At 39.1% G+C, this 26,105-nt stretch overlaps 1 protein-coding gene across 1 annotated transcript in view; it reads right to left on the reverse strand.

The window, feature by feature from the left end:
• NRG3 (neuregulin 3) overlaps window positions 1-26,105 on the reverse strand; it is a gene marked incomplete at its 3' end in the record, with an annotated part of 323,202 nt that overhangs the window by 22,444 nt on the left and 274,653 nt on the right. The window contains exon 5 of the mRNA XM_083866686.1: window positions 1,742-1,844. Within this exon, the coding sequence (XP_083722812.1) occupies window positions 1,742-1,844 (103 nt within the window). The remainder of the gene's footprint in view (window positions 1-1,741; window positions 1,845-26,105) is intronic.

Below are 26,105 nucleotides of genomic sequence, written 5' to 3' on the forward strand. Positions count from 1 at the left end.
TCTACACTGTCTGAGGGCTCCTGACTCAACCAGAAGGGCTCATTTTCTCAAAACTCCCCAAACTTCAGCTCCCAGAGTCTGGCACCAGCCCACTTCAACTCTCATATTTATAAATGCAGACAGAGCCCCAAACCCGACACCCCCAGCTGCTCCTGAGTCATGATGCCCTATTGTCCTGGAAGTTCCTCTTTCAAGTGTTATTTTAACTCATTATTTTCAGCCTTAGCTCTCCTCACCACCTCATCAAAGCCAGGCTGTTTTTCAGGGTGTTCCAACCCAGCTCTCACCACTCCCTACAGCAGGGCAAGACCAGGAGGGGCACTGTGAATAACAGAGGTGATTTTTTATTCATGGTATGCTCAGTCACTGACTGCATGTTCTTCCTACTGACAAACCAATCCTGCCTCTTCTGAAACTCTCTCCATCAGCACAACCCTCCAAGCCTTTCCAGGAAGGTTCTCTCTCACTCTTCTTTCTAAGATCTGCAGCTCTAAAATGCATAATGACATTTCTAATGGCAGTGCCAAAGTGGCTGTCCCTGCTCACAGTTTACACTGCAAGGAAGGAGTATGCAGGGAGGAGTTTCCCTGCCAGCCTGTCCTTCCCAGAAAGCATCCCTGTCACACTGGATGTCCAGAGAACAACTAAACAAATTCCCTCAAGATATTAGAATAATTTAGAAAATAATATGAACCAGCTCAAATCTTCACTAATGATGTACCCCTTTAGTTTGAGGGGAAGAAAAAAGGGGTAAAAAAGACCTGGGGACCTTTTTTTTTCCCCCCGGATAGAAATGTCAATTTAATTTTTTTTTTTTATAAAACTCAATCTTTATTAGATTTCCTAGACATTAAAATAAATTCTAGAAAGAGAGATTTAGATAAACATCCAACCTTTTAAATAGTGCCAACCTTCACATTTTTGATGCTCAGCCACCCTGACTAGCCTCATGCAGGTACTTTTTTATATTGATTTGTGTTCTCATTAACTCCAGCTGGAACAGGAATGAAGGATGACCACCATACAGAAAATATTTATTGACACAGGGGCACTGACAAGCCTGCCATGTAACTGCTATGAGGTTTCTGCAACTCAGATTACACACTTAACAGTAAATATTATAAAATAATATTCAGTTGGGAAAATAAAAGGATGGAGTGGACAGTATTTAACTTGTAAATAGTTTAGTCCAGATGATTTCACTGTACTTGGATAGGTCAAAGTGTTTCTGTGTTACAGAAACTCATCAATAGGCATCTTCATCAACAGGCTGCTGTATTAGCTACAGGTTACAGATCTGCAGAAGACTTTTTTCTGCATTTCTAACTTGACTTTTGTTCTCAGCACACAGCAATGGACATTCAGGGATGTGAAATGAAATGCAAAAAGGAGATGGGATGTTTAAACTGCCGTTTTCAGAAGAGCAGAGTGATTATTGCACTGATAGTAAAAGACACAAAATTATTACTGTCAAAAAAAAAAGAAAAAGAAAAAAAAAAAGAACTGGATATGACACAATCCATTATTTCCTGATATCAGAAAATAGACAGAAGAACACATATTTCTCCTGTTTAAAGAAGAACACATATTTCTCCTGTTTACATTTAGTGTAGCCATGGGGAACTGCTGAAGCCAGACCAGAAATAACAACAACTTGAAAAGGAGGGGAGAAGCTGAAGAACTCTCAGGCTGCAAAAAGGCCAGCAGCTAAAACCCAAAGAGAGCAGAGGAAGGCTCTTACTTTGTTTTGAAGTAGAAAGCTGCACAAAGCATGCCCACCACGACGATGCCGAAGACGATGCAGGCAATGGACAGCACCTGGCGCTGGTACACCTCCTCGCTCTCTGTGGACAGCAAAGGCACAGTCAGCAAAGCACAGGGAACAGCACCTGAAAAAGGGCATTTCAGCACCTCAGGGGGTCACTAATGATGGACAGATATGAGGGATTTGGAGGTCTGGGCTGGCCAATTCCTCCACTGTGGATTCAATATTTTCTGAGCTTGAGAAGAGTTTCCCTCTCAAGGGAAACGTCAAGTTTCCCTTCCCTTCTCAAGTTTCTTCTCAATGGAAACTTTTCAACAGTTTTCTTTTTCCCAAAACAACCTTGTGTAAACAATATTCCTTTCCCATAACAACAGGTGTTATTTGCTATTTCTGTTCCTGAGCCAATGGGAGAAGCGTCAGCCCTATGGACCAATAATGTGATTTTAGCACAGAGTGTTATAAAAGGGCTGAATGGATTGTAAATAAACCTTCTGATTTCTGACTGGAGTCAAACATCTTTATTTCGTGTCCTATTGGAACACTCCACAAATTGGATGCTGCTCTGAACCTCTCCTCTAGATAAGGTTCATGCAGTTGTTAAATTTCCTTGGGAAGTTTTAGGAAATGGCCCCAATACACTCTGAGAGATACATAATAATGACAATCAGGACAGTTTAATCTTTTCTCTGCCCTACCTGCTGTTTTCCAGCTTAACATTTTACCATCAAAAGGATAAAGAGCCCTACAACCACAGAGTTTTTCTGGCTTAAGGAAAGAACCATAAGAGCTCTTGTAATGTCCCACAAGAGTCAGAGTTCTTCTTTAGCTAGCCCAAAAACGTAAAGTTTTTTTTTATTATTATTATTATTTTTTAATTTGAATGGTGATTATAATGCCTTAGTCCCATGTCCTGAAGCTTATGCAAAACATGCCAGAGTAAAAAATTAACTCAATGAACTTGCATGGAACCCAATGGCTATTTTGCTGTGAAGCACCAGATATTGCTTTGATAGGTGTTTATTTTTTAAAAAAACCAAATTTTCTTTATAAATCTCGTAATATTCTAAATAACTTTAAAACAGAAACAGAATGAAAGTTAAAACAAAGAAAAAAACCCAAAGGAAATAAGAGAAAACACTCATTCATGACAGCACACAGGAGCTGATAAGCAACTGGAGATCCACACATTCAATTCAACAGCTCCTTAAGTGTTATACTTTATGTTTATTCCTTCAACCACTTTTCTAATTCTAAGTGTTAACACACCAAACAGACTGCTACTTTTTAAGATCGGTTTCTCCAAACACACAAAGCAGTATTTTCATCCACATATTCCAGGTGGAAAGCCAAGGTGTAGGATTATCCAAGCACAAACCCACATTTCCCTCCTCAGTGCACACACCCCCATCCATGTGAACACCAGGCACACATGTCAAGTAGGTGGCAGCAGCTCCAAGTTTGTAACTCTCAGGTTCACGACAAATATTGTATGAAAACACCAAGGTGAATCTGGGCAAATTACTAAAGGCTATGTACAGTATCCTAATCAGAACTAATCATTACATTTTCAAGGATGAATATCACAGTGCTGTTCCTAAATATTTGGAATTTTAAACACAAGCATTTGTCTCTTGTAAGTTCCAGCTCTTTTTCTGCAAGTTATTAAAAATGAAATTACAGTATCCAATCTTGATTTTTGAATTATTTATCTGCTTGCTCTATCAAACAACACCACAGTGATACAGAAGACATTCCTAAGACACAAAATGTCCTCAGCTTCTGCTGACATTTTCTCATCATTTGAATCTAAAATTCTAAAAGTTGTTCTAAAACACTATATTTTAAAAAAAGAAGAAACAAATGGAGCTTTCACCTTTCTAAAATATAACTGTAATTCAAGAAGGAATCCTGTTTGCATTGCACTAAAACTGATACAGCACAGCTTTAGGCCTATTCCTCACTGGGAGATACAAAATCTTAATGTCTTTTATTTATTTGTTTGCTATTAAAAGCAATTGTGCAAACACTGTTACCCACCTTCCATTTCCACAGTAATACACAAATGGAACAAATTTGAATTCTTACATTGACATAGTCAGTCTGAAAGTCATTAAAGAACTCTTCATTTCAGCAATTGTTAACCTGTTTCGCCTGAATTCTGGAGTCAGCACCTACTGCCTAAGCCACAGCCAAACCTTACACAGTTATCAACTGCAGTTCCACTCAAACATTCCACATAAATAAAAATTAAAAAATAGGTTTATGAAAATAAACTGATTTAAGCAATGCGTGCAAATAGGCTTAATTTTGATTTCCTTTCAACAGAAGTCCTCATTAAATACTTTATTTTTTCTCTTGCTATTTCCTTTTGAGAAATTGTGAGTTTAATGCAGCTATGCTCTTTTGTCAGTCCTGAATAGTGATTACTGCCTTGTTAAAGATGCTTTAGAATAAGCCCTACCAAGATAAAAGCAATTCAGAGTGCAGACAATATTATCTTGCTGAAACAACTACGTGAAGATTCAAGTCTTTTGTGAAGTCAGATTAATCCCTGTCACCAGCCTTCAACACAGGCTGATCAATATTTTCTTTGCTTTTTGTTTACTTTGTACAGTGCATATTTAAAGAAGCACTTATTGATTACCTGTACTCCATTTCTCCAGACACCTTTGTTCATTTTTTACATCCTTTAAATATTTTATCTATGTATTGGATTCTGCCCATTTTTTGTCTCCGACATCTTTAAATATGATCAGTTCGGCATTTTTCTGTTCTCTAATCTTCCACAATGGCTTTATTTAAAATTCACCTTCTTACTAACAGCAATGCAGCCTGTCTTTCTCTGCAAACTCCGAAGGTTTCCTCATGGTTGCCCTGACCTAAGCTGACTATTGTGCTGAGCACAGGCAGCACAGCTGAGATCCTCTCCAGTCAAGGAGCATCAAAACCAGCCTGGATCTGGAGATGGCTGTAGCCAAGCACTGCAAAGCTCTTGGGCTCTCACATATCAGAAATTCAAAGTGTAGAAAAGAGAAGAACTGCAAATTCCTTCTCCTCTGCTCAAGGATTTCCATCAGCTGGTGCAAACACGTATTTACATACTGGAACTAACTTCCCAAGGTAAACTATGGTGTGACTGAAATGATAAGTCTCTCTTTATTCACATATATTCATATATTCCTTGTGAAGTACATCACCTCAATTACAGTCTGTTGAAATAAATACTCTCGGGAGAGGATTCCTCATTTAATGAGCAGCGAAGAAAATATTTCTGCTAAAAAAACCAAAATATAAACTGCCACGGATATTCCTGGATAATCCTCTTGAGGATTAAGACTACAGAACGTGAATTTCACCAAGCATTCAAATTACAAAAAATACACAACCTCTGCTGAGAGAAATACAACACACAGTGCTGAAGAGTAATGTAGTAAGCTGTTTAGATGCAGACTTTTTTTTTTAATAAAAATTATGGAAAGAAAGATCTTCTCAGAACATAAGGACAAGACAAATTCACACAGAACATGGTGCCTGTGCAAAGCTGAAAAGTCCCCATTCACTGTGTGCCCTGTTACACGTGGAGCCCATTCTCAATGATGCTACTGATTGTTTCTTGTTTTGCAACTTGCTACACAATTTTCTAAGCTTATCTCACTTGTTTGCTGCTACTATAAAACACAAAATGACTACCAGAGACCCACTGCTCACAGCGCAGCTGAATTTCATGTTCATTATGAAAAAAAGTACAGGTTATATTCCAGGTACTGGGGGTTTGGGTTTTTTAATTTTTTTGCTCTTTAAAATTTAGTCTTTGTCCTGGGTTGCAGTGTAGGATGTACACAAAGTATTTATTCTATCACCATCTTCATGAGCTGTTGGAACCAGGTGGGGCAGTGTTTTCCCAGGCCCCTCCTTTGGGCTCTTCTGCTCATGGCCCATCAATGCCTTGCCCAGGACTCACAGGGAACTCCCTCCAGGAGCTCTCTCTGTTTAATGGGCCATCAAGGAGCCACTGCACGACTCCTCATCCCATTGGGAGATGCTCCCAATGCCCAGGAGGAGGAGCCAAGCATTCCCACCTGGAGAGAATCTGGGATTTGGGACAGGACAAGCAGCCCTGAGCCACTGGATTCCCAGAGGAGCAGAGCTCCCAGACCTTTCTGTGGGATCACTGCTTCAGGAAGAGCCCCTCACCTGGACTGCTCCCCCCACCCTGCTCAGGGTGTGTTCTGACTCTGTCAGTGCTCTTTTGTATTATTGCTTTTATTTTATTTTATTTTACCTTTTTACCTTTCTTCTTATTAAATTGTATTTCTGACTGGAAGCTTCTCATTCATTTTGCTTTCAAACCACGACACTCTTCCAGGCTGTACCCTGTTTGCTTTATGTATGTGGAAAGACACACTGAAGCATGTACATACATCTTTAGAGGATTAAAAAGTGTAGGGTAGACACGTTTTTCTCATGATTGTTATTTCTAAAGGATATGGTGGGGTTTTTTTTATTGTACATAATCTGAAACTGGCCTCTTCTTTGTGACTTTATTATAAAAGGAAGAATGCTGGTACAATGTGGTCCTTGAGTAGGATTCTAACCATATTACTGAGGGAAAAAAAATTAGTTAATTAAAACAGATTATGTTAGGCTTTGTCAGCACCTAAATCCACAATATCATTACCAGCCATAATCACTGAATCCTCTGGTTCTAATGTGTGTTTTGGTTGAAATATCTTTGAAAGGGATTTCAAATATGAAGAACAGCTTTGTGCATGTGGCCTATACAAAACAATAACAAAACAAAAATAGTAACTTTCCCCCTTGTGCTTATTTCAATGGCTTTTGAATAAAATCTCAACATGGTCATGAGCATTACAGAGAATAATTATTGACTATTCAAACCAAGCCAACTGAGAAATTATGACATTCACCATACAAATGCATTACTTAACCTTTGCTCTATGAAGAAAAATATGAAGACCCCCCCCCCATGAAAACGAATAACTACTGAAATTTTTGCCTTTTTGCATTTCCCTTCATGCCCTGCCACATCTCAATTCCACATGGTATTGGAATATCCTGCAGAGCCAGAATCTCACTTCTGAAAGGGAATCTCAAAAGTCTCATTTGGCACTTAAACTCTCTTTGGTGTCCAGCAGCCTCAGAGTCCCACAGGCTACAATGGAGGAGGAGGACTACATGGAAACCTCATCAACAGTATCGAGATTTTCAGTAAAATATGGATTTCCATAAGTTAAAAGAGAGTAGTTAAAGCATGTTTCTCAATATACTTAGATTTATGTGTGAGAAGTACTGAACTATATACAGCCTTCTAAATTTAATTCACGAAGAGAATAAAAAAAGCCTGCATGTTCCACAAAATCTGTGATTGCCTCAGCATCAGACATTCCACTCTCCCAAGAGTTTTCTCTGTTCTTGCACTTGCAAAAACCTCCTGTACAGATTCTCTGCCATATGCTGTGGCTTGTGCTAAGGCAGAGTGAAATGGCTGAGATGTTACATGGCACATTTCACAGATTTCTTCTTTGACCTTGGGCAAGTCAAGTTCTTGACCTTGTTCTTTCTGTAACCATAAGGATATTATCTCTTCCATTGCAGAGATTAACATGACAAAATGTAATATAAACATGTTAACCTCTGAAGGAATTAAGTCTCTGCAAATGCATGAAATAGATAAACCCACTCCAGACAATTCTGTTCCAACATCTTCAAGAGCATATGGATTATTTCACATAAAATATCATGTTTTTTTCTAAGTCTCAGCTACTTTTAAAAGACAGAATTTTCTTCCTTAAGACTTTCATCGGTTTGGGTAGAATTTCCCTTTTAAAAGGAATTCAAGACACTTAGGTCCCCAAACCCGAAGCAGAAGTTTTTATCTGCGATCGTTTACAGAGAGGACAGAGTCAAGGTTAATTGCACAGATTCCCATCTCAGACTGGAAACAAAGCAAGCTGAACTTCTGCTGGCAAAAGTTCATAAAACATTTCATAGTTTTCACAGTGATTTTCTCTTGGGAAGAACTGTTCGATAATTCTGATCGTAACAAAGATGAACAAAATCATTTTCTTCTACTAGTGGAAGGTCCACAGCACAAGGATCTTAATGAAAGCAAAGTGAAATAGATGCAGCCCATTATATATTACAACTGCATGATATTTACATTGCTTGACTATTGGCATTTAACACTGGGGAGATCATTTCCCGCATACACAGAAGACAGAAAAGAAAGGAAAGACTGTTCAACGTGTCTGACTGACCTATTTTGAGTATTTGATTCTACAGCATTAATGCCACATTGGCACTGGTTTTGCATGAGATTAAAAATGAAACAATGAATAAGGTGTAATGTTACAGATTCATCATGAAAAGTGATGCAAAGGTACGTGCTCTAACTCTGAGGCTGAGCTCTCAATTTTTGCTCAGTGAGTGAAAGGTGAAATCTCAATCAAAATGAAATGAAAAAAATATTCTCAAATAAAATGAGCCAAATGCTGAAGAGTTACCTGAGGAAAAAAACAGAAAAAAACCCAACCCAAACAAACCCCCCCCCAAAAAAAGACAAAAAAACCCCAACAAAAACCCCAAAAAACCCCAACAACACCAAAACCCCCAAGTATAACCTCACACAGGTCTTGTGTTGTCTATGGGTACAGTGGGAGTGAAGGTGCCAATATTCTTAATAAGTACTACTTGTTATAAAGTGAAAATTTGATTAGCACTTTTAAACAGCAAGATCTTAATTCTGAAGGTAAATTAATTTTAACTTGGGTATCCTAAGAAACTATCTTTTCTGTTCATCTGCAGGTAACTTGGGATTTGTGCAGGCTACATCCAGAACTCAAATCTAACAAACTCTCAAAGCTGTATCTAAGTACATTCACTGCAACATATTCATTAAATTTTAGGCTTCAAACAGCCCCACAGGAAGCAAAGGGATGAGAGGTAACTTTTTCATTTAAAGAAAATTTCTTGTTACAAGTTCTTTTATATTGATAATTCACAAGCAAGAGAAACCAATCCATATACAAACTTTATCTGCTTTTGTTTTATTTCCAAGATGGGTAAGGTCAGTCACTAACCAAATTCACTGCCTAAATCTCATCAGTTCTCTGTGTGTGAACACTGGTTTTCCTTGCTGGATGATTCAGTTTTAGAATTTATTTAAGCAATTTAAGTTTCTCCAAGACTTTGTACTGTTGCGAAAATACATCCCCTGTAATACATTTCTATTGTATACTAAGAATTAAAATTACATATTAACCTTTCTTTTTACCTTATTAATTTTTGATGCAACTTGAATATATGTGTTTAAACTTGAGTTTTCCAAGTATAAGAGAAAGAAAAATATGAAGGCCATTCTTCCTCCCTCCCCAAACTTAATTCTCACTGTGGATATAAGGGAAAAAAAATTTATCTGGGTAATAGAGGCTGACAGCTAAAAATCTATGGTGATATTTTAGACAATGAGCACACTGAAAAAAAACTTATGATAAAAGGGTAAAGCTGTCTAAGACTGTGATCCTCTGGCAGTAATCTCCCTGATTGGCCTGATGGCTGCCTGCACTTTTGCTGATGTGTGAAAGGGATAAGCAGCTAAGAAACAGCCCCCTAAGGAGCAGGAGTCCCACAGGAGAGAAACTTGATAGCTGGTGGAGAGAAAAAAAAAAAAAAACAACAACAAAAAAACCCCACTAAAAGATCTGAAACATTTCATTTCTATTTTATATAAGGCCACTGTTGAGGACACTTCTACTAAAATATATCACGGCACTGAAGAAATAGTATCATAGTAATAGGAGGTGAAATTATGGGCCAAACAGCTAGAACTAAACAAGATGAACTCTTGCCCTAATCACACGTGAAAGCTTGCAGATTTGAGATATAAAACTAAAGATTTGTGCAGAATCCTCCTGGGCAATAAGCACTGGATGCTGTGGTACTCCAGCAATTGAGTTGTGGCAGAGGAAAGCAACGAGCAGCTCTTGGCAGAAAAAGCAGCAGGCTTTTGCAAAGAAACTCTTTCCCTTCCTCCCAAAACACCACATCATGCCTAAAATGGGGGCTGGAACCCCAAAGAGCACCCTATAACAGCCTGATGTTGCAGTTGTTGCTAAGTAATGCACAACTCTACTGAACTTTGATTTAAACCCACTTGTGTGCTAGGTACCTCTGAATTAATATTTGAAATTTCATCTACTTGGATCTACCATCAAGTCTTACTTTTTATGTCACCTCTGCTGACTGAAAATCACAGCTCCAAGCATCTCCAATTTCTACTACATGTCCGAGGGATGCAAAAAGCTTCAAAGTATAAATAACAAAAACTGAAAGTTTGAAAAATATTACGACTGTATGGTGATTTAACTAAATTACGTTTTTTTGGTAGGATTTTGTTTTGGTGAAGTTTTTTTTCCCCAGTGCTTAGGTTTCCACACACATTCTTGCAGGATATCAATTATTTGCCATACTTTCAAACCATGTATTGCCCACAGAGAGGATTATTCATGGAATTGGTGAGGCTGGAAGGGATCACTGGTGGAAGGGGTCACCCAGTCCGACCTCCCTGCTGAAGCAGAACCATCATGGCACAGGATTGCCTCCTCTCTGACAGAATATGAGAGCTCCACAGTTCTGTATGAGAGCCTCAAGTGTTGTGTGTGTGTGAGAAATGGAGTAGTATCCTGCTCCAGAATGATGACCCATTCCTTTTTCTCTGTCTGAATTTTTGGCTGCTTTTTGGCACTTCTCTACATCTTCTCTGATTCTGTTACCTTCCCTTCTTGTCCTCATTTTTTATTCTAAGTCTTACAACCACACACAGTTCTGCACTTTCAAAATGTCTTTGCTATCACATATTTCTCCCACCATCAGTATGAAAAAAATCTTTCAAAAGGAAACTTTTATTCTCCTTGCACTATGACCTTCTGTTTCTGCAAAATCCATGCTGAGCTGAGCCTTCCAGCTCTCCTGAGGCCCTTGTTCAGCCACACTTTGTGCTGGCAACTGGAGGAACCAGAGGGAAGGATATTGAGATACAAACTTCCTGCATGAATTACTGTAGTGTTTATCAAAGTTATTTTAGGATATATATAGGTATATATATATATATATATATATATATATTTAGGTGGATATATATATATATAGAGGGATAAATCCAATGAGCATTAAGTGCAACAGGCTTTGGGTAAGTGACATAATAGTTTTAGATGTAACTCCATAAAGGTAGTTTCTTACATAAAAATATTATGGCTATATAAAACAAGAGCTTGCTTTAATTCTGCTTTAGTAATTCCTTAGCTGATGAGGGTTGTTATTCCTACGATCCTAAGCATCACTAACACATAATATAATAACATCTTAATTTCCCAGCTGATGTTTTATTTGATCTCAGAGCTTGCATTGCTCCTATCAACAAAGCCCTGTCACTGGAATTTCTCCCAATATCTTGCTCAGCTGCTGGTATTGAACTTTCCACTCAAATCTCAAGCTAACCTCAGAGCTGCCAAAGTGTATTTGACAGTTATTGTTGATGGCTACATTGTCAGGAGCTCGCAGCAAGTCAAGCAATATCATAATTAAGTGCTTGATTTTATTTTGACTGCTACTGTTTTAACCAGGAGTGCATTTATAGATTTTGTTTTTTGTTTTTTGTTTTTTTTTACAAAAATGTGGTGAGAGCAGTGACAGCAAAAACACAGAAAATGATTGTGGATAACTTGAACCATATTTTGCTTTTCATACACTTCAACAGCAATGTGATGTTCTGCCTGGAGGGCTCTGGAGGGTGAGGACTCAGAGGGTAAGGACAAGGGCTTAGTCAGATGCAGAGAGATGTGACAAGGGACACTGTGTTCCCACTGAAGCACTACAGTCTCTGAACAAGACTCTGCAGGCACAGGACTATCTGTTTATGCACTGCCTTCTTTTTGTTCCAAGCCTCACCTTCCCACAAGCCAGTGATGGATGAGACAAAAGGAGAGAGGCTGACAGAGTGTCCTTCACACGGAGCTGTGGGTCAGCCTGTGCTTCCCTTGGAGCCTCCTCCACTCCCAGCTCCCAGCTCTGTGCAGGATTGAAGGACTGGATGATTTCCTGCACATTTTTTGTTCTGCTCATCTTCCCTGCCTACTCCATGAGCCAGTGGAACTTGGAGACAGAGATCTGGCATGGAATGCTCTGTCCCTCACCTCTACTGGCATAGCCCTCACCTTGCCACAAAAAAACCCCCTCACTCAGTCCCCAGCACAGCACAAAGTGCATGTTTGCTCACCAAGTGACTACAACACTCCAGTCTAGGCTGGACAAGTGATCAGAGAGAAAACCAGACTGTGCTGGCAAAGAGAGAAAAGTAAATATGGTGACTGTGAGCAGCTACACTCTTCCTTTAATCCTCCAGTCTTCTTGCCAACGTGAGGGATAACGTGCAGTTGTTGATCCTGAGCCCTGGCAGGTGCTCAGAGTCTCCTAAAGCAGCATCAGTGCTCAGGCACAGTGAAGCCCTCAGCCCACAGAACGTCTAGCAGTGTGCTCCCAGCACTCACCCACGTGGAGGGATCTGCTGCATGAGCTTGGCACTGGCTGCAGCCTGGCAGCAGCTGCCAAAGCTCAGCTGCTCAAATGCCAGCTTGTCTGGGTGTGTGGCTGCTGGGAGTGCTGTCTGTGAGCCTCACCACAGCCCTGCGCCTCAGGAGGACTGAAGGAGGGCACTTCAACCTTCAGCAACTGACATATTGCATGTGTCCTGGGTTGTAGTGCAGGATGTGCACACAGTATTTATCCCATCCCCATCCCCATGAGCTGTTGGAACCAGGTGGGGCAGTGTTTTCCCAGGCCCCTCCTTTGGGCTCTTCTGCTCATGGCCCATCAATGCCTTGCCCAGGACTCACAGGGAACTCCCTCCAGGAGCTCTCTCTGTTTAATGGGCCATCAAGGAGCCACTGCACGACTCCTCATCCCATTGGGAGATGCTCCCAATGCCCAGGGGGAGGAGCCAAGCATTCCCACCTGGAGACAATCTGGGATTTGGGACAGGACAAGCAGCCCTGAGCCACTGGATTCCCAGAGGAGCAGAGCTCCCAGACCTTTCTGTGGGATCACTGCTTCAGGAAGAGCCCCTCACCTGGACTGCTCCCCCCACCCTGCTCAGGGTGTGTTCTGACTCTGGCAGTGCTCTTTTGTATTAGTGCATTTATTTTATTTTTATTTTACCTTTTTCCCTTTCTTCTTATTAAATTGTATTTCTGACTTGGAGCCTCTCACTCATTTTGCTTTCAAACCACGACAGCATGACAACAGTAACACGTCTCAATTGTGTTCCTGGGTAAAAGGAAGTTCTTACAGTGCTTGAGAACACAAGAATTATTCTTGTACTGCTCTTACTGGCCTCCCAACTGATACATATGAAACCCAAAATATAGTCTAATCTCTCTGTATAATAATATATATAATATATAAATAGATATAATATAAATATATATATATATATAATATAAATAATATATTTAGGTGGATTTTAAACACATGCAAGTTGCAGGTCAAAGGGATACAAACACATGTTTAAAGGCAAGCAGGTACAAGCTGTGTAAATGGTGTCCCATCCTTCAGGAGAAGATAAACCTTGGCCACTCTCTCCTTTACTAAAATATACATTTTTTACTAATAGTATTTTACAGTTCAAAATCTCTTACATGGGCTGATTTTCTTTTCAAGAGCAAAGCATGGTAATTGTCAGAAAAAAATCCATGAACTTGCCACTTTGAAAGGATGTGTGGTTATATGAAACCATACAGGGTAACATAATTTCTTGTAATCTACACGATAATAAGAAATTAAACACAGCAATAAGAAAAGGTATTTTCAGATTGATTCACGTAATGACTTTAAAGCTAAAAGTGACTCAATAAAATAAAATAAATACCAAATTATCTCTGACTCTGAGGAGGTTATTGAGAAGATGGAGCCAGCGGTGCAGGGCAGAAGCACAAAACAAACAAGAATTGAAACAAGTTTCCTCTTCCCATGAGGACAGCTGGGTGGTGGCCCAGTGAGCCCATGGAGTGCTCATTTGTGGAATCACAGAATCACAGAACATCCAGAATTGCAAAAGACCCACAAGGATCATCAAATCCAACCCCTGGCCCTGCACAGACCACCCCAGAGTCACACCAGTGCCCAAGAGCATTGTCCAAAAGCTCCCTGAACTCAGCCAGCCTTGTTGCTGTGCCCCCTGCCCTGGGGAGCCTGTTCCATGCCCAGACACCTCTGGGGGAAGAACCTTTTCCTGCTATCCAACCTCAGCCTCCCCTGGCACAGCTTGGGGCCATTCCCTGGGCTCCTGTCCCTGTCAGCACAGAGCAGAGATCAGGGGCTGCCCCTGCTCTTCCCTCCCCAGGGAGTTGTGAGTGCACTGAGGTCTGGCCTCAGTCTCCTCCTGCCCAGGCTGGACACACCAGGGGATCTCACACAGCTCCTTCCCCTCAAGCCTTCACCATCCTCATTGCTCTCCTTTGGACACTCCAATAGTTTTATGTCTCTTTTACACTGTGGTGCAAAATCTGCACACATCACACCACTGCAGAGCAGAGAAAGACAATCACTGGAGGATTTTGGCAACCAGTTGACTGTGGAGCTCCTGAATTATGTTCTGCCTGCATGAAAGGAAGCAGCTCTGCACAGCCACTTCATGGCAAAGCTGAAGGACAGATTACATCAATGTCAAACGTTTTCAACAAAAGCCTGTCTGGTGGCACCAGTAATAAACATTTCTACACAGACTGAGGGTCTACACAGAGGGTTTTACAAGCCAGAAGCTGTCACACACAATAGTGATTCCACAGCACAGGGCAGCTTCTGATGTGCTTTGTAACATTTCTGGTTTTGATTTTTATCTAAAAAATTGCAGATGGAAATACTGTGCCAGAAGCAAGCACTGCCTCTGATTCATCCCAGTATTGTAGCACAAAGCCAAGCAGTAAAGGCCAAGTGTTTTTCTGACTCACACTTTACACAGCAGCCCTTTCTGCATCCCTCAGCCTCACGTCTTGTAAAAAATATTCACATTGCTTTCTGTGGCAGGCATGATGGACAGCTGACAGCCACAGGTCCTGAGCCTTGCACAAACACTGCTGAAACACCACAACTTCAGCACAGCTTAATGAAAAGAATAAGCTTGGAAAGACTCTAGAAGAGGCTAAAGAGAACAACTCAAAAGCAGCTGAATAGCAATAACTTGGCCTACTTGGGCTTGCCTGTGACCCAGTTTTCTCTGCAGCCTTGGGTGAGAGGTTTTGAGGAGCTGGGGGAGCACTGAGAGACCGAGGGCGGGCGAGGCAGAAGGGAACAGCTGCTGCACTGCCAGGGCACGAGAGTGAAAGGTGAAAGAACACAAAAGAGCAGACTGCTTCCAGTCCCAAGGCTCTGGACAAAGTGTGAGAGTTCATGGAGATGTCTTTATGGTGGCAACTGAAATTCCACACAAAAAGGCTTTCCCTGCTGGCCAACCTGCTGCCTCTGGTCGTTCTTCTCTCCCCTACATCTGAAGTTACTCATTTTATAACGTGTTACCTTCAAATTTTCCAGGAAAAAATCCAGTTTGCAAAATTATCAAGAAGGCATTTAGGTAAAACCTCTGCACATCTTAACTATCTTTGAAGTTTTCCTTTGCTGTCAGGTGTTGCAAAAGCCAAAGAAAACATATTGCAATTCCACGTTGCTCTTCATAAATCCTTTTTGACAGTGATTTGTTTTGCCTCTCTGGGCAGGACTAGAGAGGAGATTCCTTCAGATGACCCCTTTCTACTCATCATCTTAGGGGTATACATCTAATATCCACTCTGAGAAACAATCAGAAAACAACATAATTCCTCAGGTTGCCCACATATTGCTACCATCCATTTCATTTTTAACAATATTTTCAGAGAATGCAGAGGTGATATGCAAAAGTGATAGCTGTGAACGAAGATAAATGAACTTAATAAAAATCCTAAGAAGTTAAGGATTTACAGATTCCTCAGCAATAATGAGACATCCAATCTCAGCTTAGGTATCTTTTCCCCTAAACCAGTTTTGTTTATATAGTGATATATATCAGAAATATGTGATATATATCAGAAATATGTATAAATATGTGTTTATACTCTGTTAATAGTATGGGAACCCTATTTAAGAACCTTTCAGACTGACACTCCTCAACTCCCATTCTTCTCACTTATAGCTTTTTATTAAATCTTACTGGGTATTTCCATCTCGTTTAGACTCACTTTTGAATTGGAAACATTTAAGAAGTGTTTTTTTAAAATGGATTAATCTGTGAAATCCACCTGTGAGGAGTCTTGCACAGAGTAAATCAAGAACTGCTAGAAATAATGGGATTGATTTTGGTCTGCTTTGCATCATGCAAGAAAATTAACGAGTCATAACAGAGTAGAAACATAAGAACTGTCATTCAGGTGTGAGGTGCCCTCTTATATTTTGTCTCAAATGGCTCTTATTGAACCAAAAATCAATTTCCAGGTATTCTTGACTAGCACAAAGAACATCAAATGTTCCAATAATGCAGAATTAGATCTTAGAAAATACGAGACAAGAGAATCAACTCCCACCTACGTGTTCCAATTAGGCTCATTGATCATGTCTGTTGGGAAACAAGAGTCTTCAGCTCACTAAGAGTATTTTCACAAATAAAACTGCAATATTTGCCTAAAGGAGATGTTTTCCCAGGCAGAGGCTTGTGAATCCTCAACCCAGACATTTTGCAAGGAATCAGAAATGCTGACCATGATGCTCCCTGAATAAATGGTGTTTTTATGTTCACTCCATGTCTTATAATGGAATTATGTACTAAGTCATTCCTCCCCTAAACTTTTTTGTTTATTTTTAAACTTTTGATAAAACCAGCATAATACTCTAGGTATTCTGAAATCAGCCTAAATTTCAACAACTTTATGAGCCAAACTATGACCTGCAAAGATTTCTGATCTGTATTAGTTGAATTTACAGAGAGAACCATGACTGACACCTCCATCAAATGCTGTGAAGGTCTCCAAATTAATCCAGTCACTTGAGGCCATTTGTGGCATGTTTAACTTCACTAAGTTACTGTGTTAAACTGTGTATTTTTGCTTCAGTGGATTCAAAAGCATAAACCAGTCACTAGGAAATAAGTTAAGGGCAATTCTTGCAGTACATTTGTAGCTGACTATCAGATTTATCACACTTTTTTATAAAGACCAGTATGAATGCTAAAAAAAACCTTACATCCAAACCTATTTATGGTAACCGAGGCCAAATCGTTGCAATGAACCCAAATAATTTTTAGTAGAATAATTTTATGAAAATGAGAACAGTTTGCTCTGAAAGTTTTGTGACGAGGATAGAGAGGAGTTATTGGCAGTTTCTTCTCATTGAAATCCTTCTCACAGAAAAAAAAAAAAAAAAAAAAAAAAAAAAGCTTTAAATAGTTGAGAAAGATACAGAGATTTTTCAAAAAAGGGTCCTTAAGTTTTATTCTGCAGATAAAAGCTAAACAAACTGCAGTTAAAGGCTGTCATCATTTCCCTACCAGGCAAAGAACAGCCACAACCCAGAAGCAGAAAAGGAACTTTGGAAATGCTTCTGAAAAATTCATTTCCAAAGCTTTACAACTAACATCCAACAGCACAAAGATAGGTGAGACACTCCAGATGTGAGATCAGAATTTACCCTGGATCAAACCTCCCCTTTTTATCTTTTCCAGCTTGGTGTTGGCCTCACTACCAGGTCACTCTTCCAGAGTTGTCTGGGAAAGGAAACAGAGCAGTGAAATCATCCTCCCATCAGGGTGTTTTGAAAGTCTGTGGAAATTCTTCTGAATCTCAACTATCTTGTCTAAGTTTGTGTGGTCTACGTGCTGCAATTGCAAACACACGCTGGGATTTTCCCCAAAGGTTCCAAAGTGGTTAAAGGAAAGTCAGATCTTGTTAATTAATCTTTAATATGAAATGGGGTGGAATTGGCAGAACAAGTTTGTGGCTGGCTAGGTACAAGTGATATAAAACCCTCTCCCATGAATAATGGAGCAGAAACAACTGAGATAAAGAAAGTCTCAAAGTTTAAACATCTGTCTGGAGGCATTTGGGTTTGCTGCTTTTTTTTTTTTTTTAATTACACTTCCAGAGCCCAAGAACAAACGTTTTCAGATACCAATTAAGAGACACATAGAAGTATTCCTCTACTTTAGGGAATTAGCTAGAAAGAGGGATGAAATGATTAAAGAAGGAAGGATTTGAAGAAATGGAGAAGATTTGATTTCTCAGAGCTTCCTACACATATGCTGACCACCCCTTACAATGCAACAGACTTCTGCTTGCATGTTTGCCACTTCAGCAAACTGTTGCTATTTCTGTGATGTTAATACACCGATTAAAACTTTTTTTTTTTTTCACTAATGAGTAGCAATTATCACTAATAAGAAAGTGAAATTATTTGGGAGATGCAGATAATCAATTTACTAGGTTTATCTACAATGCATGGTAAAGCATTTGGATTGTTTCAAATAGCTTTTCTCTCAGTTAATTTAAAAAAATAAAATAACAGTGAGCTCCCAATCCCAACCTCTATATTAACTGAAAAGAAGGTAAAAACTGAGTTAATATATTTTACTGAAAATTGCTCTTTACATATATTTAGAGGTACTAGATGTCTCATATCCTAATTATTTTTAACTTAATAGTTACTGCACTCAGGTAAGAGATACATCTCCTTCCTGGTTTTTTTTTTTTTTTTTTTTTTTTTTTTTTTTTTTTTTTTTTAATTGCAAATCTCTTTACCAAATTGGATATTAATTTGCATGACCTTTTCAATATTTTTTGAAGAGCAAGTTGATTAACTCAGATGGTATCAAAATATTTGACTGCAGAAAGGAGCGAATTAACTCCAGTTGTATCAACGGGAGTAAAACTCAGCCCGTCTCAAAGTCTGTCCCTGCAACAGATTTTGTATATGCCAAGTCCAAGACTTGGTTTACTCCCCATTGCAGGTGAATATATTAATAGCACATGGTTAATTCCTCTGTGGAGCAGCCCAGGGATAAATGCACCAAGAGTAGTGATGATTCCCATCATCCTGCTGCTACTGCACCTGAACAGAGTTAGGAGGAACTCAGCTGAGGAGCAGACAAAATTCAGTTCATGATTTAGGGAGTGCTGCTTTATACTGAGGGCTTCAGTTAAATAGTCCTTAAGACATTATCCAGTTAGCTTTATTTAAGATATCATTCTGGTAGCATGAGCAGTGGCATCTCATTAGCCAGTTCTGATCTTTTAAACACAAATCACTGGTGTTTTTTTTTTTTTTCAACAGCTAACTGGGTGTAAGAGAATACAAAAGAGGAAGGATTTGAGATTATAAATAGAAAACACACACACAAAAAGGTAAATTATGTTCTCTGAAATGTTTACTCAACTGTTGATAATGGCAGGAGCAATGCGGACACAGTGAATGCTCAGATCACAGCCAGGGGTAACTCCACTGAAGGGCAGATTTTAGTACCTCTGATGTGGGGAAATGGCTCAAGCCAGGAAAGAAGTGAAAGATGTGCACTCTCTGGTTTATGGAACTTTCCAGCAAATCTAAGCAAGTGGTGTTTATATTAATCCTATGAATAATGCATTTGATAAAGATCACAATATTTAAAGCTTTGTGGAAGGTACAGTGACAATAGTTAAAAAGAACTGGTATTTATGTAAATTGTCATACCCCACTGGGGCACTACATCTTCTGTAAAAAACTGTAAAGCAAACAAGCCAAAAAAATTTAGATTCCCAAAATCTAAAAAAAATATTAAATTCCCAAAATCCCCCAAAAATTAAGATGTGAAATTTCAGTCAAAGCTCCAGAATAGTTTTCAGTTAGGAAAAAAAAAACAAGCAAGCAAACAAGCAAACTGGAGAAAAGTATTTAACTTTGACAGTTAAGATGAGATTTTTCAAGGAGCTTAATGAATGCTCCAGCTGCATTTTGGTTTAAATTAAGTGGCTAATTTATGTTGTGCTTCTTTGTTAGCTGGTAGTGATGGGCAAGGCCAGCAGCAGCACGGATGCAGAACGGCAGTAATGGACTTTGCATGACATGATTATTCACCAGTAAATGAGGCTGGGGACAGCCTCAATACTGCTGTCACTTAAAGCTGTATTAAAGTGCCTGACATGGGCATGTTTAACTGAACACTGAGATGGCAGCTCCCAGAGTGATCACTGGCAGTGTGTGAGAATCAAACCAAGATTCATACCAAAGGAGTAAAAACTCCAAATTCTGAAACAGGCTTTTTGAAAAATTACCTATTAACTTCCTTTCAAATAATTTTATTTTTTCAGATGCTCTTGGGGTTTATTCCTCCACAAAACAAACTCTTCTTCTTACTCTTTGCAAGGTGCAACAAAAGGGACTGAGTACAAATTCCAAAGTCAGTATTTTCTCAGACAACCTGTTCCCTTTTCTTATGGCTAAGACTCTTCCATGCTGAATAAAAAGAATATACCACAGGAAATAAAATATGAAAGTGAACTGCAGGCACCACTCTTGTTCCCAGTTGATCACATTCTTACTGAGAGGAAAACATTGCACTCCTGTTATTACTGGATCAGTCTGGATCTTTTATTTTAGTTTGAGGTCAAGAAAGATATATCTATCTCTATATTTGCAGTGTCAAACCCACATTGTCTGTGAACAACACCTAACATTTTGCACAATAAACCTTCTGGAGCACCGAACACGTATTGTGCTTTATGTCCTGGATTCTCACTCAGGCTCCCACCTGCTACATAAAGTAAATAAACACCTGTAAGGATCTAAAGCATTTGAGCAAAAGCAGCAATACATTAGTCTTTTCCACCTCGAGCTCAGTGGGTATTTGCTGGGATGTACTTCACACAGATAGAGTTTCAAGTTCAGAGAGAGCTGACTAGAAGATAAAAAGGTCCTGATAACCTTCAAAGCTCTGCATTGCTGTTGAAAAATGCTCACTTCCCACAAAAGTCTCCAATGGATTAGCAGCTCTGTGGTGTGTGAGCCCTCCCCACGGCCTTTCATTATATTTCATAGTCACTTAAGCCTTTTCCTAATAAAAAGACAGTGCCAAGGGTGAGATTATGAAATACCCCAAAGTTAAGTTGATAACGGTTTAATTAAATGTTGCTCCCTAACAACATTTCTGGCATGGTTCTGGCAATAAAAAGGAAAAGTGAATGTTGCAATTGCTCCTTTTGCTTTTCCCATGACACTGCCTTTCAGAGCATGCTGCAGAAGGTCTGCTTACATGACATGGTTGCTAAATTCAGTTTTACACGGAGCACTGAGAATTCATTTTAACTTTGGGTTTGGTATGGGGAAGGCTCTGGATGATCAGATTTTGTCTGCTGCTTTTTAATTAAAATAATAGGGACAGTCCTCAAAGGGAGTAAGCGAGCACAGTTCTGTTGAAGTGAGTATTTTCCAAGCCTTCCCTCAAAGTCAACAGCAAAAACTTCCTATTAAATCCACACTGTGCTTTCAGTGGAGATGCACATCTCTGTACAGAGAAAGTTCATGGCACTTATAAGCAGGATTCATTCACTTAATCAGGACAATAAATGCACATTATTTCTCTTCTGTAGTTATTATTTTGGATGTTGCTTCATTCCTTCATGCTCCAAGTTATGGCTCTAAGTGCCACAGCCTTTCACCCCACAAATCACCTGTGATGGATAAGCAGAAAAATGGTTTCTTAATATCTTCTCTATGGTAACTCTTTCTACAGTGCTGTATTTTTTATATAGTATATATTTTTTTTTTTCATATGTGAACCAACTCTGATTCAGCTTTGAAATTTTACTTTTATAAGGGCTTGAGGTCAGTGCCTTATCATCTGCTGTTCTTGAAAAAGGCAATGTGCAACACGTACCAAAATATACAAAACATCAGCTGTTTTCTGTGGAAGACATGGAGAGGAGTGATTAATTTTCCATTGCCCCTTAAAATTGAACTGCTCTTATGGCTTTGAATTATATGACACAATAATCGTGTCTGTCAAAACTGCATACATTCTTCTAGTAGAGTTTCAGCACAATTATCCCTTAAAACACCCAAAAATGAGGATACAGATTGTGTTAAATCAGTAGTACATGAGGGTATACAGGAGTTTTACCAGGGCAAAAATGGATTAACTAAACTACATTTTAAAAAAGCATAACATCACAGAAATTAAGTAGGGAAAAAAAAAAAAAAAAGATTAGTTCATTTTCAAAAATAGAAATGTCAATAAAAATACAGACAAGGAACACTTGATCGCAAATTAAGGCAAAATTAATTAAATCCCAATGGGAAACTTTGCCATGGTACATTTGCTGGGTATTGTACAGAGCCATGAACTCTGAGTCAGACATCCCACGTCACGCATACAACAGCCAGAAAAAAACATTTCTGATGTCTGCAAAAGCAGCAGTAGTTCACGGCATCTTAGGTCTCACCCACACTGGAACAACCTTCACTCCTCTCCTGATCCATAAGGCACCTTTTATTGATGTTTCTCCCCAGACCAACACTCATTTTCTGACTCAGCTGCAGCACTTAGTGATTTGTCTCCTCAGCAAAACTCCTGGCTTCAGTTTTGCCATGAGAGCCATCATTCCCAGACTTGGTTTTCAGGGTAACAACAGGAAACAATCCCCTTTCCCTCTACAGCAACACAATCACAGTGTTTCACAGCATCACTGCTGCCTTTTCCAGCTGATTACACTAACCCACAATTGCAGGGGTTTCACCTTGTTTCCTTGGACTTTACCCCGTTTTTAACTTCACCCTTCCTGCCTACATCAGCTTCTGCCTTAAACGATTTGGCATAAAAAACATGGGTCAACAGGAGGGCTGACAGCATTTTACAACCCTGATCCACGGCGCTCCATGCTGAGCAAACAGCACTGGGAAGCAATCCAGTAGACACGAGTGTTTTTCAGACACTACTTGTCTCCTCCCTAAAAAGCTGCAATTTAGCAGTAGGTGCAGAAAGGCACAGCAGCAAAGAGAAGGGCTCAGACACTTCATACACAGTATTTTGGACAATTATTTCTTCACTGTATTCATAGCAAATGCTCTTGAACGCACCAAGTGCAGCATAACAGCTAAATGTAAATGGCATTTGATTATTTTATAAAGGTACCCCTGTGGTTTTGGACACAGCTTCAGTTGTTTATTTACCCCTACATAGGACAAACTAGGCAGAACAGACCCTGGAGTGTGTGGAAAGTGGGTGAGCTCAGCTCACAAATACTTTTTAAGTAAGTAGGAAAATCACAGGCACACCAGCTACTGCTCTTGAGGACAGAAGTTTCAGACAACAGGGAAGGAAAATAAAAAAAAGTACATGTGGGAGCATAATAAGTAGCATAAAGCAAAATAAAACCTTTAAAAATTGGATTAGCACCTCCTTAAAGGTAAAAAGGCAATAACTATCAAGTAGTACCCTCAGATAAAGGGTTGGAGAAGAGAGATTTGTATGCTAGTTAATAATTTATTCTAGACCAAGAACCACTTCAAACATATTGCACAGGGAGAGAAGTGCATGAAGACAGAGATAGCAAACAGGGAAGGGATACTCTAAATTATTCTAACAAGTCTGTAGCTTCTTGCACTGCAGGACTCTGCACAATTAACTAAAAGACAGTTGGGAGATAAACATGAGGTCAGCAAAAAAAAAACCCCTCTGAATAAACTGAAGGCTCTCATTTATTACTGAATTATAAAAGAGGTTCTAGGCTCCAGCATGAAAGAAATAAGGAGTTCTGAATAATAGATGCAGGTGTTCATATATGGCCACATGAATAATTCAGAAAATTCAACATTACAGAATTTTTTAAGAGAAAAAAGATGACATTGAGACCAGAAGTAACGGTGATAACCAAAATAACCAGGGAGTGAGAGATGGCTGCAGAGATGTGACAAAAAGAGGAGAGGAAAACACCCAGAGAGCCAAAAAGAACAGTGACACAAGCAATGCCAGGGAGAGACAGACTCCTCTGAATAACAGAAGACTTTGCAAGCAAAAAGTTCATCAGCACAGCTGTGTTACCAACACCACCATCCAGAGTTTTTAGAAATTGAGAGGAAAAAAAAAGGAGGGATAAGATGAAGGTATCAAAGTGATTGAGCAAATAACAAAGATGACAAAAGTGTAAATTAAAGGATTGATGGCACACACCTCAGTACCACAGAATGAGGAGTATAGAATGGGAGAAAAAGTAATGTCACATCATGGGGGGTGTTATGGGAAGATAATTCCCTGACAAGTGAATCATGTACTGCTATTTTCATCAATTTTTATTAGTATACTGTATTAAGAGAAGAAATTCTACAAATTTAAATTAAAGAAAGGTATAGGGAAATGGAGCATATTCGGAGGATTGGGGAGGCAGAGAATGAACTTCTTAAAAAGTGAACAGTTTTCCTACCACCTTCATCACAGTTCCCAAATGGGAACTGACCATGTCCTGTTTTTGTTAAACTGGCACCACCAGGACCAGGAACACAGGCTGGACATGCAGTAAAGTGTCTGGAGCACATTTCAATTCTGAATTCACAAGGCATTTGCCACAGTAAGAGTTATACCTAAAAACTTACAGGCGATTCTGAGTTTTCTTTGCACAAGGACAGTTTGACTTTGACCGAACGTGGCTGAGCAGAGTGAATGGGATGATCACCAAACTGATTCATGGCCCACAGATGCTAAACCCAATCCACAAAGGTGCTGAGGCAATGAAACCATCAAAACAGCTGAAACATGGATACTAACACGTCTTCAAAGGTATAGAAAAAATTACAAATCACTTTAAAAAAACCACGCCAATGTCATGACATTACTCACCCTTTGAGCAGAACAACTCCTGACATAAAAGTTGGATAAAGTAGCATTAATACCAAGGCATACATTTGAATTGTCTTTCAGCTCTCCTCTATCCACATCAATTGCATCGGAGTCAAATAAGAACTTTGGACCCAATATTGACAAGTAAGGTATTGGCCATCCACCATAGTTCTCACAAGTCATCATTTGTATTCAGCAAAATATAAATAATAAAATTTCCACATTTCCCCCGAGGTTTAAATGAATATTTTTCATAGGGTTTTTTTGGAACAAAAACTTGACTAGAACATGTGCTTAAAATACGTAATTTTTTAAAAAAACCACATGAATACCTATTTAATTTAAATGTAACAGCATAATTTAGGACAATTACCTTTTCTCTCCAGTTCACCTTAAAATAACTTTAGGGAATAAATTTAAAGCGATATGACTTGTTCTGTAAGATTTCTACAGGATTCACTCACCTTCTCCCACCAATGGTCAGCCATCTTATTTCACAACAGGATTCACTACTAACTGAAAGAATGAGATGCTCTGGTACCACCTTACCTTGAAAAGAGACTCCATCAGGCAAAATAAATTTTAAAAACACACTAGACAGATTGAACAAGAAAAAATGACTGAAATATAATAGTCATTTGTTTTCATAATTTTCTCTTCATCATTCATTAAACAAACACTCAATCGAGGCCACTTTCTTGGTTTTGACTTAAGCACATTACCTAAAGTGCAGAAGCATAAAAAAACCTTCATGTAGCAAAATTCAGCAGAAGTCACAGTGTCAGACTCTCACTGAGGCAGGATGTTAATTTGAGTTTAATAAACTTTTATATTTTTATGATACACTTCCCAACAATGCAATATGTGCAACTATTTACAAGCTGACAATTTTAAAGGTTTTCTCTTTCAGTCCACTGCAGTGTGCAAAATCTCCAGCCCAGCTGGCTTTATATTCAGTGCATAGACTTTACTTCACAGCCTGAGAAAAAAATATGGCACAGAAAACATCCAAACTTTTCCGCATCAGCAGCAAATTGTCCTTATCTTGAAAGCAAATTTAAATTATTTGAATGAGAGTAATGAGCACAGCGTAGAATAAACACAGAAAATGAAGTATCTGGTATTTTTCATTAATATGCTATGCATGTCCCTATTATAATGATAAATACATATTTTTGTTTTTCTAAAGCTGATTAACTGTATTTAACACTGCTGTATTCATTTTCCGAGCATTCATATTTTATGAGCTGGTAAAAGTTAGTGTGTATTGTGATTTCCATTTTTCAAATGCTGCATTACTTCTGGGTACAGGAGAGGGCATAAGGATAATAAACGAGTAAAACTTCAGTGTGTGCATGCTGTACTCTCCATTACAGCTAAATAAAGCAGTTTGTGATACAAGTGATTTGTAGTCACTGCTGTAAACAGCAACACACTTAAACAGAG

This window comes from Zosterops lateralis, assembly GCF_965231275.1.
Source record: "Zosterops lateralis genome assembly, chromosome: 8".
In the NCBI taxonomy this organism is placed as follows: Eukaryota; Metazoa; Chordata; class Aves; order Passeriformes; family Zosteropidae; genus Zosterops; species Zosterops lateralis.